This window comes from Pan troglodytes, chromosome 2 (genome assembly GCF_028858775.2).
Source record: "Pan troglodytes isolate AG18354 chromosome 2, NHGRI_mPanTro3-v2.0_pri, whole genome shotgun sequence".
NCBI lineage: Eukaryota > Metazoa > Chordata > Mammalia > Primates > Hominidae > Pan > Pan troglodytes.
Genome location: NC_086015.1, coordinates 41,474,605 through 41,494,045, shown reverse-complemented (window position 1 = coordinate 41,494,045; position 19,441 = coordinate 41,474,605). Strand labels below are relative to the sequence as shown.

The 19,441-nt window shown below is 44.1% G+C and overlaps 1 protein-coding gene across 6 annotated transcripts in view; it reads right to left on the bottom strand.

The window, feature by feature from the left end:
• ITGA9 (integrin subunit alpha 9) overlaps positions 1-19,441 on the bottom strand; it is a 374,600-nt gene that overhangs the window by 334,957 nt on the left and 20,202 nt on the right. For all 6 annotated transcript variants that reach the window (XM_526172.9, XM_054681668.2, XM_054681665.2 and 3 more), the window contains 2 exons: positions 18,349-18,455; positions 10,212-10,335 (listed from right to left, as the gene is read on the bottom strand). In XM_526172.9, the coding sequence (XP_526172.3) occupies positions 10,212-10,335; positions 18,349-18,455 (231 nt within the window). The remainder of the gene's footprint in view (positions 1-10,211; positions 10,336-18,348; positions 18,456-19,441) is intronic.

Sequence of the window (19,441 nt, the reverse complement as noted above, 5' to 3'; positions counted from 1 at the left end):
ACGAGCCTTTCTTCCCCAAAGTGTATGTACATAGGGTTATTCTACCATACTCGTATCTAAAAAACTTAAAAATACAACTTGATTTTGCTTGTCTAGACCTGAGATGGCAGGACAGCCTATATCACAAAGCTATGGGAAGTGAGGTAGGCGCAGAGAGAGGCAAGGGGCTGCCCCACAAACAACATCCCCAACAAGCCTGGGTCACACACCCTCCCTCCATTGACAAGTCCAGGAAGTGCAGGGTGGAGGGACCTGGGAAGGGGTGGGGGTGACCTCCAGTCTCCTGTGTTCCCAGGAAGAACTTTTCCTGCACAAACACAAAGGCCATGGGGCCCAGCAGTTGGCTGCTCCTGGGCATGTCTACTTGGTCTCCAAATGCCCCCAGGGACATGGCCCTGCAGAGAGGACTACAATAGCTAGTGCCCTCTCCACTACTGAACAAAACATTTATCCACCTCAAAGAAGCAGGGGAAAAGCAGGCTTTGCCTGACAGCAGCTCACAGGCACTGTAACAAACCTAACCCTTACATTTGGGGAAGCTGGCCAGCACGGTGGCTGACACCTGTAATCCCAGCACTTTGGGAGGCCGAGGCAGGCAGATCACTTGAGTCCAGGAGTTGAAAATCAGCCTGGGGAACAAAGTGAGACCCCCATCTCTACAAAAATACAAAAATTAGCTGGATGTGGTGGTGCACACCTGTAGTCCCAGCTACTCAGGAGGCTGAGGTGGGAGGATGGCTTGAGTCTGGGAGGCAGAGGTTGCAGTGAGCCACGATCATGCCGCTGCACTCCAGCCTGGGCAACAGAGCCAGATTCGGTCTCAAAAAAAAAAAAAAAAGGGGGGGGGGAAGCCAAATCTGAGACCCGAAAGATAGGGTTGAACAAGGGGACTTAGAAGTCACTTAGAGGAGCTGGAACCAGGTTGTGGAACTCTTCCTGCCATGGGTGGGTTTGAATTACTTGGCCTGCATTACATACTTTAATTCATTAAGTCGTATGGCTCCTCCATTCTAAAAATGGGAGTATTTTCCTTGGTTTAGCTGCTGGTTTTATTAAGCCCTGTCTAAACAGAAGGCAATTCAGAGAGGAAAAAAATACTGGTTTCCAAATGTTCACAATCCGCAACTCAATGCATGGAGCCTACATTAATGAATGTAATTCAAGCAGACCACCAATCGGGTGGGGTCACTTCCTGTACCCTTTCCAAAAAACCAGGATAAAACCATTCCACAGAACAATCAAGATTCACATACAGCGTAACATATATTCTTCCTAATAATCTCCCTTCATATTACCCATTTGAGAAAGTTTTGTCTTTCAAAGCTTTTTAACACATCAATTTTACAATTATTTTTCTGTAGTTCCTTAGCTTAGCTCTGAAATAAAATACTGGGGGAAAAATAGCTTGCCAGTCTTTATTCTGAATTTCACCAAGGAGTTGTTATAGCGAATTCCAAGTTTCTCTTCAAAGAATCAGTATGTCAGTATGTTCAGCTCTCTTATTCTTTGATTTTCCATTTTAAAGTTTAACTTCCTGGTTCTCTTTGGCCCCCTTGCCTCTAGTTTCAGTAAACAACTTTCCCGCCAGTTCTAATCAGTAGTTCAGATCTGTTCCCCTGGTCACCTGCTTTAACCTAAGTCACCCTGGTTACCTGCTCCATCTTGAGTCACCCCTGGTCACTTGCTCTGACCCAAATCATCCTGAGTCACCTGTTCTGTAACCACCCTTCCCACCAAACTACTCACCCCGCCACTCAGGATCGTACTCCTGCTCTCTTTAAAATAGCCAATTGGAATTAGCTCAGACTATGCAGTTGAACCCCAGGAAATAGGGGAACGACACAGCAGTAGGGGCTACCTGCATCAGGAATAAGAACCCCTGCCCCTCCCCTGTCCAGGTGTGCTCTCACCATTACTCCATCCACAAGTTGCACGCTTCAATAGAAGTAAAAATTGCCTTGCTGAGAAAATTAAATTTATGTTCAAGTGCTATTTCATTGTGGCACTGAGGAACAAGCATTTTGTTTCTAACAGAGTGGCAAATCTAAATAACTGGTAATTGTACAATACAGGAAACAATGCATTTGGGCAGACACAGCTCTAGTAAAAAAAAAAAAAAGGGCAATTATACAGAAAAATGAAGAGAGAATAAAACTACCCTCAGTTTACAAGGGACCACCATATAAATGGGGGGAAAATGTAAATAAATTAAACAGCTAGGTTAAAGAGGAAGCGAGAACATTTTATGAAAATAACTGATGACTAAGCTATGGTGTGCATGAAACACAAAGTGCATAAAGCCAGAAACTTAGAATTAAATGAGAGAAAGATTTTAAAAGGGGAAAAGATCTTTAGGGAATGCCTAATAACTCTAATTCTGTCCATTTATTTACAAATGGAATATTTTTGCTCAGAAAGAGCAAGTGGTTTGTTTAAAGCTACACTGCTGATTAGCCTCAGCATCAGGACCCAAGAGCAAGGCTCCCAACTTCTGATCTGCTTCTGCCACTCCCTTATGCTTCACAAAGCACATTTCCAGTGAAAACATTCTTATCATCCAAACAAAATGTTTCATAAACAGATGAATAGATAAATGTGGGGCACACACATACAATGGAATATTATTAAATATTCCTTCCTTTAAAAAGGAAGAAAATTCTGACAGATGCTACAATATGGATACACCTTGAGGACATTATGCTAAGTGAAACAAGCCAGTCACAAAAGGGCACATACTGTATGATTCAACTTACATGAGGTGTCTAGAGTATCCAAATTCAGAGACAAAGTAGAATGGCAGTTGCCAGGGACTAGGGGAAGCAGGGAATGAGGAGTTCATGTTTAATGGGTACAGAGCTTTAGTTTGGGATGATGCAAAAGTTCTGGGGATGGATGGTGGTGATAATGGCATGGCAGTGTGAATGTACATAATGCTACAGAACTGTACACTTAAAAATGGTTAAAATGGTAATTTTTATGTTATTTATTTTTTACAATAATTTTTTTTTTTTTTTTTTTTTTGAGACAGAGTCTCATTCTGTCACCCAGACTGGAGTGCAGTGATGGAATCCTGGCTCACCACAACCGCCACCTCCCAGGTTCCAGTGATTCTCCTGCCTCACCCTCCCAAGTAGCTGGGATTACAGATGCACCCCACCATGCCCAGGTAATTTTTGTATTTTTTAGAAGAGGCAGGGTTTCACCATGTTGGCCAGGCTGGTCTCGAACTCCTGACTTCAGGTGATCTGCCAGCCTCAGCCTCCCAAAGTGCTGGGATTACAGGTATGAGCCACCACGCCTGGCCAATAATTTTTTAATATTACCAAAAAAGGAGTTTTGTAATCTTTAAAGCGTTCCCTTTACCTAGAACTTAGCAACCCATTTTGCCAACTCCCTACTTCAGCAGCAAGTAATAATACAGGCACATAATAATGTATATATAGACATTCAACTTACCATGCATTGTGTCATGCTCTACTCTCAGAAAAAAAAAAGTGACCCTGAACATGGGACAGTCACATTTCAGTGAGAACCCCAGCTCAGAACTGAGCAGAATTCAATTTTGGGACCAAAGCTAAAAGACTCATGAAATAGGGAGCTGCAGTGGCTCAGGCCTGTTGTCCTGGCGCATAAGAAGGCGAAGCTAGACGTTCGAGGCCAGCCTGGGCAACACAGAAACCTCTGATCTATATAACCAAAAAATAAAAATAAAAAGACTCATGAAATAACTGGCACCAAAGCATGGACAGACAAACTGCTGTGCAGATGCTGAAACCAATGTTCCCAGTAAGCAGCCACTCCAGACTAGAGCAGATTGGTCTCCTGGCTACATTTTATAAGTCTGAGGAACCACGTCTGCCCTCTGTACCTACTGGGACTTGTCTACAGAGTGTATCTATAATTGCAAAACTGAAACATAGCTTAACAAGTCTACAGTGTAGTGTCCCAAAAATTCATAAAATTATGCCATTGAAAAAAAATATGACTTTTTTTTCTGTGATAGGCCACAGCACTCAGTAATCACCAAGAAAACCAGGATCCCAACAGAACAGGTAGCTACAAAGAAACCTACTACACACTTAAAAGCCATCAACCCCTCCTCTGACTAATAAGCCTGTGACCTTCATCAAGCTCCCTGGGCCTCAGTTTTCTCATCTGTATAACAAGGATAAGAATACTTATCTGAGAATGATGTGATTACTCAGTAAGATCAAAAATGTTAAGTACCTAGCACAACCCCTGGCACCAGGTAGGTGCTCAATAAATATTAGGTGAATCTGAATCTGTGAATTTTTCTGAGAGAAACAAAAGATGCAGTTTAGGTAGTCTATAATTCCACATAATACATGGAAACACGTTTGAAGTATAGGAGACAGGTTTGCCCAAGATTAAAATTCTTGGCTCCAAGGAAACCTGGAAAGCCCCAGAGAGGCCCTGCTGGAGACCTCTGGCCTCCTCCTTACAGCCATGGCTGTCCTCTGGGGCCACCCTCCCTTCCTCCCCCTCAGAATCCCTCTCTGTTTAACTGGCCATAATGTACAACTGCATCCTCTTTTCTTTAATTTGCTGTATTTATTTAAATAAGATAATGTTTATTAAAGCTCCTTGGAAACCATAAAATCCTATGTAAATGTAGAGGTCTTTATTTAATAAAAATTTATGAGGCTTGTTCTTGAATTTTTAAATGGATCAACTTAGCCTTTTATGGTTCTCTCCAAAACAAAAACAAAACAAAAATACAACAAAACCCCAATTCCTTTTCATTTGTAAATGGACCTTCATTGATTTTTATCCCCTGTGGAGACCACTTTTAACATTAAAGGGGAAAAAAATCTTCACCTTTGAATGGGTAATCTATTTCCTTCCCTGGAAATGATCACTGTCCTAGGAAATGCAAACACACACTAGGAATAAAAGCCAGTCATTCCCTGATAATAGAGTGGTACAGAAATCTTTGGAATCCATAGGAAGTTTTTCCATCACAATTTTAAAGCACAGTAAAATTCAGACTTCAACAATCCCAAATTTAAGTACATTTAAACATGGCATGAGTTAAAGTTTTAGGTCATCTACAAAAAGAGGGAAGGAACACTTACCAACCAAATTGTGCCAATATGATCTTCAACAGTATTTGAGAAATTATAACTTGCCAAGGGCTCTTAAAATCATTTTAGGAATATCCAGCTTTCTACCCTTCATTATCTAGTCACTAAAACAGGATATGTTAGACACCTTCTGAGAATATTTAAGAATAGTATTATGTTGCTTGAAAATTAATTAGAAAATTTACATTTTCTAATTGAAGGCAATGAGCAGCATTCACTCTCGACTGAGCACTGTGGTAGGCACTTTATACCTCACATACCTCTTAAGTAGATCTTAATCTGCCCATTTTATAGATGAGGGCACCAGGCTCATGGAGCTTGCCTAAGGTCACTAAGTCAGAAAGTAGGAGCATATAGGTTTAATCATAGCAATAAGTGAGTAGTAAAGCCAGATTCCACAATTTAGGTCTAACATACCATGGCATCATAATTACCTCTTGCATTTCTTTCTCAGAGTTTAATCTTGAACAGGCTTTGTTAATTTGCCATGCTGCTCCCAAACTATTCCACACTCATGAGGTTTTTCTGTCACAATAAAAAGACAACTTGTTTGCAGTCTCACTCCTGCTAAGTTCCGGCTTCTTGCCTCAGTGGTCTCAAGGGCAAAGGATGAAAGAAATCTCTGTACTTGATTTTATCACATGCATTGACTTAACATTTCGGAGTCCTAAAATATCATAGCTTGGTTAATAGTAATTAATGTTTTATAGTGCTTGCCCTTTAATTTACAAGTAGTTTTCCCTATACATCGTCCCACCAAAGCTCTCGTTTTCTCACACATTCTGAAAAAACCAAAGAACATATGGTAGGTAATGATGTTCTCACATCAGACAAACACAAACTAAACTGACTGAAGGATATGCTCCATGAGTTTATGTCCTAAATTCATTTTTATTTCCCATTTCCTCTGTTTTTCCTGGTCCAACAGGATATTCTGGTAGCTTTTCCCATCCAACCAGAAACAGGAAGCACCTGAGAAGCCATGTCCTAGTGCCAAACCAGAGACCGATTTTTTAAGAATTCAAAAGCTTGAGACATTTTGGAAAGATCCCCACATATTTAGAGTCTCTGCAACCAAACCGACCTTCCAATGTTGTAAAGGAGCACAGCTGGCCCATATGGAGACTTACCATGAGGCCACAGTTATAGAACAATGGGTGGCCTTGCTGAGCACTTTCACCTGAGTTTTCTCGGGAGCTCCTCACCATAACCCAAAGCGGTAAATGCAGTGGAGGCATCACAGCGTCGACTCCCACTGAGAGGCCAAGTGACAGGCCTGAGGCTAAAGGGGCAGAAGTGCAGCAGAGCCGTCCTCAACCCACAGCCCCTCCCACGGTCTTTCCACCATCCCACAAGAAATGGGTTTAGAGGCAGCCGTCCCCCTCCTCCCTTGCCCTGTGCCCACCACCATGAACAGTCTCGAATTTCCACCATCCCTCTCTTCCATAGTCTCAACAGCCTGCAGACTTTAAGTGGGTTTCAGTTTTTCCAATTGTAAAATGAAATAATGCCACCTTGCACTTGGATGCAGCTCAAGCCCTTGGGGACAGGCTCCAGCAGTACACACTGGCAGGAAATTCTCTCTCCACACGGCCCTCCCACTTTTAAAACACCCTGTCCCCTCTCTGTTTTCCCCCTGTAGATGGGGAGCTTCTTGATAGCTGGAACTGTGTCACTTGGGTTTTGTCTATCTGGCAACTAACAAGTACTTAAGATTAAGTGGATTCTATTCCCGGTACACAAGTCAGTTACCCTATGATGATTAACAAACACTTGCTCAGAATACAGTATGTTGTACATGGCATATTAGTATATATATGCTTAGCATATATTAGCAAGTATATGCCAGACACTGTTCTAAGGACTTAGAAGCATTAACTCAGTCCTCTTCATAGACCCTTGAGGTTGGTTAGGCACAGAGAACTTAAATAACCCATCTGAGATTACACTGTTAATAACAGGAAGTAGCAGAGCCGGGACTTGAACTCCGGCAGTCTGTGTCCAGAATCTGTGCATTGGCCACCAAGCTACTCTGCCTCTCCATTGTGTGGCATGTGAATAACAGATTAGAAAGAAAAACTCAGGCCATCACCTCTCTGGACCTCATGAAAGACAGGAGGCTGTTCTAGGCGGTATCTGAAAGGTCCTGTCAAACTCTAAAATCTTCCCGTTGTCTTTAACCATAATGTGACCCCTAACCTGGAACAGAGAACTTGCTTTACTGAGTTTCTCCACATTGAGGAAATAATGGTGGCCTTAAAAGCCAAAGTAGGTCTAGTTTAAACCACAAAACAGGGAGGTGGAGATGCCTAAAGCCAACAGAGCACAGACAAGAGCCCTCTCACTACGGCCGGCATCCTCCCAGCCCCACCGGTCCAGTCCAGTCTTCTAGAAAAATACTCAGCATCTTCTACCCCTCTCCTCTTACAGGGCCAAGAACTACAGAAACTTTCAATTTAGTCCCCTATTTTTCTAAGGGGCTGCTCTTACACCCCAATACTCCACATGCCAGACCCATCCATCCCTTATTTCCCACCCTGGGCCAATGAATGGGTTAGCATATAAAAGTGTGCGTGCGCCCACGGGAAGGAAGATTGGGCAGGGGCATAATCATTTTGCTAATTTCTTCACCAGTTCCATTTAACCATCATTAAGTCCATTGTATTTTTGGGATAGTTCAGTCACCCTTTCTTGCTTTGTGAGGGTTGTTGACTGGCTTTTACTTCTCATTTAAATTAGAAACCCTAAAAAACAAACTAACAGAAATTACCATTAATTACCAGGACACAAAATGGTTTGCTGAGTCAGACAGAGGCCAGCTTCAAAAGCCTGCTCCACCATTTATTGTTTGAGTGACCTGGGGCAATTCACACACACTCTGAGTCTCCGCTTACTCCTGTCACAGGAGAATGACAACACAGAAGCTGGCCTTTGGGCATCCCACCTGTCTCCCCCCAGCTCCTACCACCGTTCCTGTGGTGTGGCCTGACTGCCACCTGCCAGCACCTCTGTCCTGGAGGCTTTCCCAGCCCACACACATGGCAGGACAGGATGCCAGGTGGAGGAAGCCCCTTCCCCTCAGCCCTCAGGCAGGAGGACTCTAGGTGTGTGCTCCACACTGGCCCCAGCACCCACCCCAGAGACTGCACCCACTCGCCCAGGTAACGTGCTGAGGAGTACATCTTCCATGGGCTGCCTTCCCTTCCCATTCTTACTTCCCCCTGCCTCACTGGTGTCTTCTAGAACAATTTCCAAAATAAAATACCTGTAATCAGACCCAAGAAAAAAAAGAAACAAACATTTTTCACAGCTTCTGGGAAGATTAGATGAGAGAATGTGTAAAGACCTCAGATCAACACTGGCCTACTGATGATCCACAGCTACTTAATAGAAAGTAATGCAGAATTATGAGCCTCGTGGACCTGCGTACACATGGACATTGAACTCCACCTCCCTCTTCGGAGGGCTGTCCTTGTGCTTGTGGTATATATAGAGGAATCATCAGGGACCATCATGTGTCCCTGTCACAACATGTCATCTTCTGGGAAAACCAAAGTACTGGTCCTATGCATAACTAGTATGGTTCAACAATCACTGCCTCCATCACCCTGCTGAGCCGCTCGCTCCTTCCCAGCCTGAAGAGCTGCCCCACCGGTTGTTCCAGAGGCTTTTCCTTTTTCTTCCTTAGGAAAAAGGAGGAGTAAACTGGGGCAGTGGAAACCCAGGCTTGACACATGCTTTGCGTTTCTGAAACCAACGATCCCTCCACTCTTGATTGATTATATCATCCTCTATTTTTAAGATGAAGTTTGTTCTTCTTCTGTTTGGGACAATACAGATATAAACAGGGCCAGAGTTTCATTTCCCTACATGGCCCAGCCAGAGCTGATCAAATGCTGATACAGAGGAGAAAGAAAAACCAAAGGAAGGCTCACTCTATAGGGGAGAGGGTTTGTGCCTCCTGCCGAGATCTTGCTGGCTCTTCTGTGGGGGACGTTTCCCAGAGCACCCTACCTGTGTCACCTCAGTACCCAGAAGGGTCCCAGTGTCCATATAGTGTTTCTCATGAATCCTTTTTAGTGTCCACAAAATTTGAAACCTAGGAAAACCCAGGGAGGCCCAAAGGCAATGTGGACATAAGCCAGTGAGACTTCTGTCCAAATAAAGTAGGAGGGGAATTAAGAAATAAATAGTCCAGCACTTACAGAAGGAGCAGGTTCCAGCTTACCCAAAATTAGGCTGAGAAAACTTGAAACTACAAGCTATCAAACTGAAGAAAATAACCGTGTTTTCTGAACGCTTAAAGCTCAGATTCGACTGGGCTAAATAGTGACTGACTCAATCACTATTAGTGACTGTCCTCGATGCCCAGGCATTTAAAGGTTCTAAGTCTGAGAGGATACATTTTCCTTCCAAGTGCCCCTTGGCAAGGAGCTCTTAAAACCACATTCAGGATGCGCCCAATTCTCCAGCATCTGCCTGGGCTGCAGGACCACATGGGAAGGAAAGTCAGACCTCAAATGTCATGAAATGCTGAGAGTTCAGAGTGTCAGGTTTCTGTCCAGCTGTTGCTTTATGAATCCTGGGTCTCCTCTCCCCCCAGCCTCAGGACATCTGTCCACAGTGCAGCCAGAAGCTGTGTAGGAGCCTAATGACTGACTTGGAGCTGCCTGGGGCTGTAGAGATCATCTGGGCCAACCACTGAATATTCGGACAAGGAAACTGAGGTCCAGAGAGAGAAGGTAAGTTTCCCAAGGCAACACAGCACCTGGCATTACCAGAAAACCAAGGCAGCTGTTAGGTCACTTAGCTGAGGCTTGGTGAATTTCGGTCCCTGAGACTTCATAATGCTTGGTAAGCACCGTGGGCTCTGCAGCCAAGTCAGGTGAGGGTTGGAAAGGCCTGGGACTGCTGCCCCCTCTGTACCTGCCTCTTCTCTGGGCAGGGCCTTGGGGACCAAGAGACCATCTGGGAGCAAACAGTGCTGCCCTATCATGAGCATGTGGAAAGCTGGGGAAATGTTCAGCTGGTGGTGCATAGAGGTGGGGAGGTGGGCTTAGGGCATGAGGGGGGTAGGGGGATGAGGAAAAATCAATCCATGCTCACCTTCATAGCAAGGGATTAGCATCCTGCCTTTGGCCTGGAGGTTGGAGGGGATGATGTAGCAGAAGCCATGGGGTAGGATGTGGTCGGCTTCATAGTAGATGTTCTTCCAGCGATGAGCACAGGCCTAAAGGGATAGAGAGCAGTTGAGAGCAGGAAAGTTGGCCCCAAAAGATCACAAAGCAGACTCCTGTCAGTGCCAGATGTTTCTTTCTGTGGGAGAAGAGAGGAGCAGAGGGACCAGAAAGCCACACCTTCATAACAGGCACTGTTCTGGGCATCAGAAAACTGCACGAACAGGAACAAGCCCCTGGGAGCCTACTAGGAGACAGGAAATAAATATATCAACAAATGAGAATTGTAGCTAGTCCTGAGCATTGGGAAGGAAAGAAACAAGGTTATAGAAAAGAGAATCTGGGAGTGGGAAGGATAGTTTCCACCAGAGGTCGGGAAGGCCTGAAGCATGAGGGGAAGAGGGTTCTGGGAGGATTCAAAGGATAGCAGAATGCAAAGGATACATCGTGAGAAAGGCTCAGAGGCTCAAGAGAAAGAAAGGCCGGTCTGGAGTGACCATGGTGGGAAGGAGATAAGATCAAAGAGGCGGCCAAGGCTGGACCACAGGGGGACGTGGGAATGGCTGTGATTTCAGCAGATCTGCAATGGGAAGCGGTGGAGAGTCTTACACAGTTGAGAAGCATGATCCAAGTGACAGTTTGGAAAGACCATTTGGCTGCTTGGTGGAGACTGCAGGAGGGCAAAAGTGCAAACGAACACCAGGTGAGAGATGATGCAGGTCTGGACCAGGAGGGGCAGTGGAGATGGGCGACGGGGGTGGCTTCAGAGCTGACAGGCCCAAGGGACTGAACCGATGTGGAGACAGCAGGGAAGGGAGGAATGGCTGATATTCAACCATGTTTCTACCCACAGAAACACTTCAGTATGCATCTCATTAACTAGAAGTAAATGTGTGTGGAGAGTTGTTTTTTTAATGGAAACTTATATACAGCAAAATGCACAAATGAGCTTTGACAAATGTACACACTCATGTCACCAAGGCCCTAGCAAGACACAGAACATCTCCATCTCACCAGAAAGTTCCCTCATGCCAGGGAGTGGCTGGTTTTGCCAGGCAGGTCAAGGAAGGCCTCTCTGAGGAGAAAGCTGAAGGAAGGTTCATGGCCAAGGGTCTTGGGGTGCATGAGAGCTCCGCATATTGGGGAAGAAGATGGACAGATGAATTGGCCAGCTCTCCAGAGGAGCCTCTCAGCACTAGGGTCGAAGCTACGCAAGACGCCATGAGGCAGGGCAGCTCTGCTAACAGACACTGGAGCAGTGCCAGCAGCCAGGATGCAGGCCTGGATCGTCCTTCTGCCACACTAAACATGCCCCTGCCTTCTGCTTGGACATGACAGTGGCCCCAGTTCCCGTGCATGTCTCTGCACATCCAGATGTCACTGCTGTGCTGATGAAGAGCCGACCTGCTTACTCAGAGGCACACACTCTACCCTGCCCAGCCCGTTCCACTTCTCCTGGGCATTCACTACTTACTTCTGATATCAGTTCACTTCACCCCAGCCAGTGAATGCATTTTCTTAAAATATTGCTTTTGAAAATAATCAGTTTTTAACATCTTGGTTTGCCTCCCTCAAACGCACTGTTTTCGTAAGTCGTAACATTCAGCGTTCTTATGGCCTACCTCTGACCTCTTCTGCAACCCTGGAAGGTGAGCAGAGGTGTCTTTAGAATTCCCATTTTCTGTACAAGAGCACCATGTATCAAAGAGTGCTTTGCCTAAGTGGCAGAGCTAGTAAGTGCTGCAAACAGCACTGGAATCCAGGAATTCTAAGTCTTCCTTGTTTCACTATGAAGCATTTTCCATCTTAAAACTTCTCATTCCTACCTGAGAGGCCATCAAAACCCACCCCCTGGGGCAGGCCTGGTGACTTTATCCTCTTTACAGCCCCTCTGCCACATGTCCCAGGACATCTGAAATAACCACTCTGGGGTCGAATGGAATGCCCCAGGTCACCGAGTGAGTGAGGGGGCTCTCGGGGCCTGGTTCTCCCTGACATCATTCTATGATAAGATCACAGCCTTCTAAGCTCTCTGCTCTTCATCCTTCAAGCCACTGCCACCAAGGCCCTGGACAAGGCCGCTCTCTGCCCAATGGCAAAAGAGGACACACTCAGAATGACTCTCAAAACCTGAGCTTGCCCACATTCTGCCTCTTGTCGTATGACATTAAACTACAGAAAACAATCTATTGTTATTTTTTCTGCTGCAAACCACATTCACTCCTCCACTTGATACTGTTTTGTGCTAAAATAGCAGGTTTCTAAATAGACTGAAATGATATGAGGCAGAGAACTATAAAAAATATATCACTAAGTAAATAATCACTCCATACTGCTAAATAATTGATTTTTAAAGTTCTGACTCAATTCTTATGGCTCGCAAACTTGAATCACTTATTGTTATCTAATTTGTGGGTAAATCAGTTATGTTTTGGTTTTGCTAAGTTTTTGGACTTAGCAAAGCCCTTGGCTTCAAGGGCTGACCATGTTTTATTGTATTTCTGAGTTGGAGGGGCTGTGAAAAGAGGCGGATGTTTATCATGGTGCTGTCTGATAGCCAGCTGCACACTGACACTTATAGGAAGGCTTTGCTGTACTTAATGTCTGGTGTATTGTCTCATTTTTTAAGTGCCATAAACTATTTAAGGGGTGATCTTGGAAAATTCCTAGAAGATCCAAATATTGCATTTCATACTAAACTAAAAGCATTCTGGGAGGTCAGAGATCAAAGTGTCAAAGGAAGGATTCATGTAGGAAAACAATGCAAAGTGTCTCTGAATATAAATTACAGAAAGAGAAGACTGTGTTTAGCCTTGATTATCATTATATATACACACATGTCAATCTGACCACTACATTTTAAAAAAATTCCTAGGGACTGTCTCCAAAGCATTAGTAACTCCATCAATCTCTCCAAATGAGTTCGGCTGCGAGGGAAGAACAGGAGAAGGAGAGCATTCTCTGAAAACAGCAAGACTTGCTCAAACTCAGATTTCAATTAATCTTAAGAAAGGGGAAGGAGGGCCTTGTCCCACTCCAAATCTTAGAATCTGACACATTTCAAGGTATAAGGATTGCTTTTCCTCCCAAAAGAGGAAAAAAGAGAAAGAAAATAAACACTTTATTTCAAAGGCCTTTTTTGTTGTATGGAAACAACACATCCCTCCTAGAGGTGGGTAATGGCACTTTCCGGGTGCTTCGGCCACAAAGGCACATCAGTCCCTGCCAACCCTCCTACATTCGCACCTGCCATAGAGATGGCCAAAGCCTTTGTCATGCATCCAGGTCCACAGTGCATGGCCACAACTGGGTCTGGCTGCTAAGAATGGTGTGTGGTGGGGAGCAGGATCACAGAGAGGCTGAGATGCCATGAGACTCCCCTAAGAAGCTCCCCAGCCGAGGAGGGAGTGGCCAGGAGGGGCATTGGGAAGGGGCTGCTGAGGTGTGAAAATGTTATTCTGAGGACGTTCACCTAATGAAAATTTATTGAGGTATACATTGATGATTTATACCTTTTTCTGCATGTGTGTTACAGCTCAATAAAAAGTTCACTTAAAAAAAAATCAGGAAACAGAGCAACAGAAGTAAATGCAAAAATGTACCCTGTGGCTTTGAAAAAAAAAATGGACAGATGGGAAGCACTGAACAGATAAGGACAGCCCTGATATTTAGAAAGGAAATGACAAAGAGAACCAGAGAATACTGCTTCTGCACAAAAATAATCTAGAAGCTTAAATTATTTGTTGTCTGAGCCTTGGCAAGTCTGATGAAAAGGGGCGACATCAGACTTGAACATTTTGAGTTGTCCTCCAAAGTCTGAGCAGCAGTCAATGCCTATACAGAGTTTGTTCAGTGGTTATTTCAAGAAGTGATTCCCCTCCCCGCTCATTTCTTAAAATGTCATCTGCACACAGGAAGCTCAGGGTGAGAGAGTGAGAAGGGAAGGGGCTTGCCTCTAATCCTGATGCTATCTTTACATCCGGTATCATTTGTTTCTGGGGAAAACCTGGGAGGTGCAACAGTGTCCATGGAGCTGAGATGGGCAGGCACTAAGCCAAGGTCAACCTGCCAGACCAGCCTGACAATCTGGTCCTTGCCAGAGCTGGTTGCTGGGTCCATGGTCCACATAATGCCTTTGGTCACTGAGACATTTCACGCCCCATTGCAGCTTTCAAATTCTCCATTTGTTCTTAGGTTTTCTATCAGCACCAGACACCACTTTCAAAAGAGCTAGCCCACCTCTCCCTCTTCAAACCCAAACTTGGAATCCAATATTGTGCTCCTTGGGGATACTGGTCTCTTGCCTACACCCCCAGGCACCTCTCAAGTTCTCAAAATGCACCTGAACAACACATATCCTTCCCATTTTTAATTTAAAAGTAAATACTTGCCTCCCAGAAAGCTCTGACAGGTAGGGTTGAAACATTAAAGAAAAAAGCAGATGGCTATGAGACCTCCAAATGTAAATAGGGACACTCACTGTATCTTGTTTTTGCCTGCCATTTCCAAGGAACATTTTACAGAATGTTTCCTGGTGTTTCCTTCAGCCACTTAGAATCAGCCACCAAGAAAAGATGGCAACTAATTTGGTTTCTAATTGTTTTAACATTGACCCTCAGTCCCTGTATTATTCAAACACACTTTCAGATGCCATTCCTTAGAGAGATGTCCTCCAGATGCTGAGAATGAAAGTGGGTAGAAGATTTGGTCTCTATCCCCAAGTGGCTTCCACAAAAGGGGACATATGGCCACAAAATAAATTATACACACAATATAAGTAATAAGATGATGTTGAGTTCCTAATGACACAAAAGATGCTCAGCTTGTTCCAGAAAACCCTTAACAGGCTTCACGGAGGAGGCAGAGCCCATACAGGGGAAGAAAGAGAAGTGCCGAGGACAGAGTGGGGCAGGGGCAGAGGGGACTTAGGACAAGCCTTTCCTAGCAAGACTGCCCATGTGCAAAACGCCATGAGGATAACTCAACAACAATAAAAACCAAACAATCCAATTTAAAATTGGGCAAAGGACCTAAACATTTCTCCAAAAAAGATATAAAATGACCAACAAGCAGATGATGAAACAATGCTCAATGTTACTAATCATCAGGGAAATGCAAACCAAAATCACAATAAAATATTATCTCACACCCATTAGGAGGGCCACTATTTAAAAAAAAAAGGAAAACAATAAATGTTGGCAAGGACGTGGAGCCATTGAAACCCTTGTGCACTGTTGGTGAGAACTTAAAATGCTGCAGCCATTTGGGAAAATAGTATGGAGGTTTCTTAAAAATTAAAAATAGAAGTACCATTTGATCCAGTAATCCCACTTCCGGGTGTATACCCAAAAGAACTGAAAACAAGATCTCAAAGAGATATTGGTACACATTTATAGCAGCATTCATCACGGCAGCCAGGAGATAGAACCAACCTAAATGTCCGTCAATAGATGAATAAAGAAAACATGGTGAATTCATACAAGGAAATATTATTCTGCCTTTAAAAAGGAAGGAGATCCGGTCACATGCTACAACATGGATGAACCTTGAGGACATTATGCTAAATGAAATAAGTTCGTCACAAAAGGACGAACACCACACTCCACTCACATAAGATCTAAAGTAGTCAAACTCTTAATAGAAATACAATGTTGCCAGGAACCACGGGAAGGAGAAAAAGGAGAGTGTTGTTCAATGGATGTAAGTTTTGCAAGATAAAGTTTAAAGGTTTGTTGTACAACAATGTGCCATACATTTACCACTACTGTACACTCAAAATGGTTAAGGTGGTAAGTTTTATGTTATGTGTTTGACTACAATTAGAAAAACAAACAAAAGGCACAAGGAAAGCAGATGGTGTCAGATGCTCCTCTTTGCCCAGCACCCATATACAGTGGCTTACTGAGTGGATGATGCAATAACTTCATAAAATATTAAAAAAATAGTCCTGCATGCAATTAATTAGACAGGACTATCCATGGCACCATTATCCACAAATGCTCCAGTGCTGCCTTCTTGGCTCCCTTTGCTAAATCTTCCCTGTGGTCCTCATTGCTGTTCACTGTCCCCAGAAATGACTCCTTTGTGATACTGATCTGTGGTAACACATAATTCTGTCTTGCCCCTCTGGAAACAAGCCCTCAGCCACAGAGAGGTTATCCTTCCTTGCAGAGAGGAAATATTTTCACAGGAGCAAACTCTGACTCTAGGATCGATGCCCTTAAGAGCATCTTGTGTTATGCTGCCACAGGGCCACCACCTCCTTTTTGTTCTGAATCAGGACCTTGGGCTACCCTTTGATTTACAGATGAGTCAGCTTCTTCCCTTTCTTTCCCCAGAATGGTAGACAAGGGTTCAGCCCCTCTGGGGCCCATTTGTCCAGTCAGGGTCAGGCCACTATGCCTGGAGGAATGTGGAAGTTTGGAGAGGGTCCAGGGCCAGCCATGACAGTGATGAAAGGACTGGAAACCAAGGCAAACAGCGGGCTCAGGGAGCCTGTGCAGGACCTACAACAGCTTCCAGGAGGGAGGCCCCCACCATGCTGGCGACAGCATCCAGCTGCTTCCTCCTCTCCCAAGGGGCCCGACAAGGGGGAGATGCTTAATTGTGCTGAGGATGGAATTCGGATTAACAGCTTATGCCATGAAGAAGTTTAACACAAAAGTGGGCTCCTTAGAGAGGGGACAAAAACACTTTGCCTAGTGCCTTAAGGAAAACCTGTTTCCCTGGGATAAAATACACACGAAACCCTCAGCTTTGCAGCATGTGACCCAAATGAAGCCCTCCATAAGCGGCAGCTAGCATTACTTTCCCTTCTTGAGCTTATGCTTTTATAACAAAAATCTTCATATAGCTTCTGATAAAAGTCAAGGGCAAGAGAAAGCCTATGTCAGAATAGTTGGTCACTCACCAAGGGCAGAGGAACTGACTGGGAAAGGGTGCAGGGGTCCTTCCGGAGTACTGGCAATGGGGATGCATAAGTGTACATGTGTGAAAAAAAAAACCCATCGGGCTGTACACTCACAGCTGGGTGTGTTAAGTGCTTTAGTACTATACCTCATAGAAAAGTTTAAAGGAAAAATTGACAAAAACAAAACCTCTGCAGTGTTAGAAATTCCTTTTGTGTTGAGTCTAATAAAACTTTCTGTGATGATGAAAATATTCTCTCTCTCTCTGCTTTCCAATAGAGTAGCCAGTAACCATTTGTGATTACTGAGCCACTTAAATGTGGCTAATATGACTAAAAACCTGAATTTCTAGTTTAATTTGGATAAATTTAAGTTTAAATAAGTACACAGGGCTGGTGGCTACCTTACTGCACAGCACAACTCCAGGATCTCAGGAGTCTCAAATGCAAAGACTTTTCTTTCTATCTCCCTCAAAGCACCTACGGATCAAAATACATCATAGGTGCTTTGGAGGTCCGATAAATAACTAGTTAAAAATAACGTTTATTTCATAAAATGTAATATTATGTAGAGATAAACAGGAATGAACTACTGATACATACAATAGGGATTAATTTCAGAAGTCTTATATAAAAGAGCACATACTGTAGGATTCCATTTATATGAAATTCTAGAAAAAGCAAAAGTAATGTATTATACAAATCACAGCTGTGGTTTGTCTCAGGTGAGAGGAGTTGGCTGGAAAGGGACATCGGAGACTTTTGGGACGATGGAAATATTCTATATCTCAGTGGGCATATGGTTACACAGGTGTGTACAATTGTGAAAATCAAGACTGTAATCTTAAGATTTGTGTACTGTAAATTATACCTCAATTTAAGACACACACACACAAATACCTATGTAATGAATGAGATGTACAAAGCACTTTTCACATATGTTTTATTTTTCAATAGTCACATCTCAGCACCTTGGGACAGACATTATTCACATTTGACAGATAAAGAAAATAAGAAGATAAGTCATTTGTCTAAGCAGTAGTCCAGAATAAGCAACCTCAAAGCCATGCACTTGTCACCATGCCATCCAGCCTTCCTAACAGATCATTCATTCTCAGAGTGCCACCCCCTTCCCACGGCACCCCCAGGAGGGACTTACCAACACACGGCCATCAGCCTTGGGCTGTCGGGCCAGGCTCACCCCCATCCACTCATCATCGCGGTCTTCCCGGCAGGTCTTTCCGCAGGACGTGCCCCGATTCTTCCCTGGAGAAAGAGGAGAAGAGCCAGACTTGGGTTGAGGAGTGATGTTCTGCTGGCTGCTTTCAAAGGGTGGTCCACAGCCCTATGAGGAAATAAGGAACTTTCCACAAAATGTAAATCAACTCCATCACTATGTACTATACTGTTTAATCCAGACAACTGTTTTTTTTACGTAGCAAGGCTTTCTTTTTCTTTTTTTTTTTTTTTTTTGAGACAGTCTCTCTCTGTCGTCCAGGCTGGAGTGCAGTGGCACGATCTCAGCTCATTGCAACCTCTGCCTCCCAGGTTCAAGCGATTGCCCTGCCTCAGCCTCCCAAGTAGCTGGGATTACAGGTGTGCGCCACCACATCCCACTAATGTTCATATTTTTAGTAGAGACGGGTTTTCACCATGTTGTCCAGGCTGGTCTCAAACTCCTAACCTCAAGTGATCCGCCCACCCCAACCTCCCGAAGTGCTGGGGTTATAGGCATGAGCCACTGCACCCAACCACATGGCAAGGCTTTCTCACGGAAAGAGGCAGGGCCTTGATTTATGTTCTGAAGCAAGCTCCTTAATTTGTTATGCACCAGTAACAAACAGTTCACAAACCTCTTTTTCTGCTAAAGAAAATCACAATAACTCTTTATTTAAAAAATAATTAGAAGATCTTGGCCAGGCATGGTGGCTCACACCTGTAATCCCAGCACTTTGGGAGGCTGAGGTGGGCAGTTCACTTGAGGCCAGAAGTTCGAGACCAGCCTGGCCAACATGGCGAAACCCCGTCTCCACTAAAAACACAAAAATTAGCCGAAGATGGTCATACACTGTAATCCCAGCTACTCGGGAGGCTGAGGCAGGAGAATCACTTGAACGTGGGAGGCAGAGGTTGCAGTGAGCAGAGATTGTACCATTGCACTCTAGCCTGGGTGACACAGCAAGACTCTGTCTCAAAAACAAACAAACAAACAAACAAAAAACAACAAAAAAATTAGAAAATCTTTATGCAAA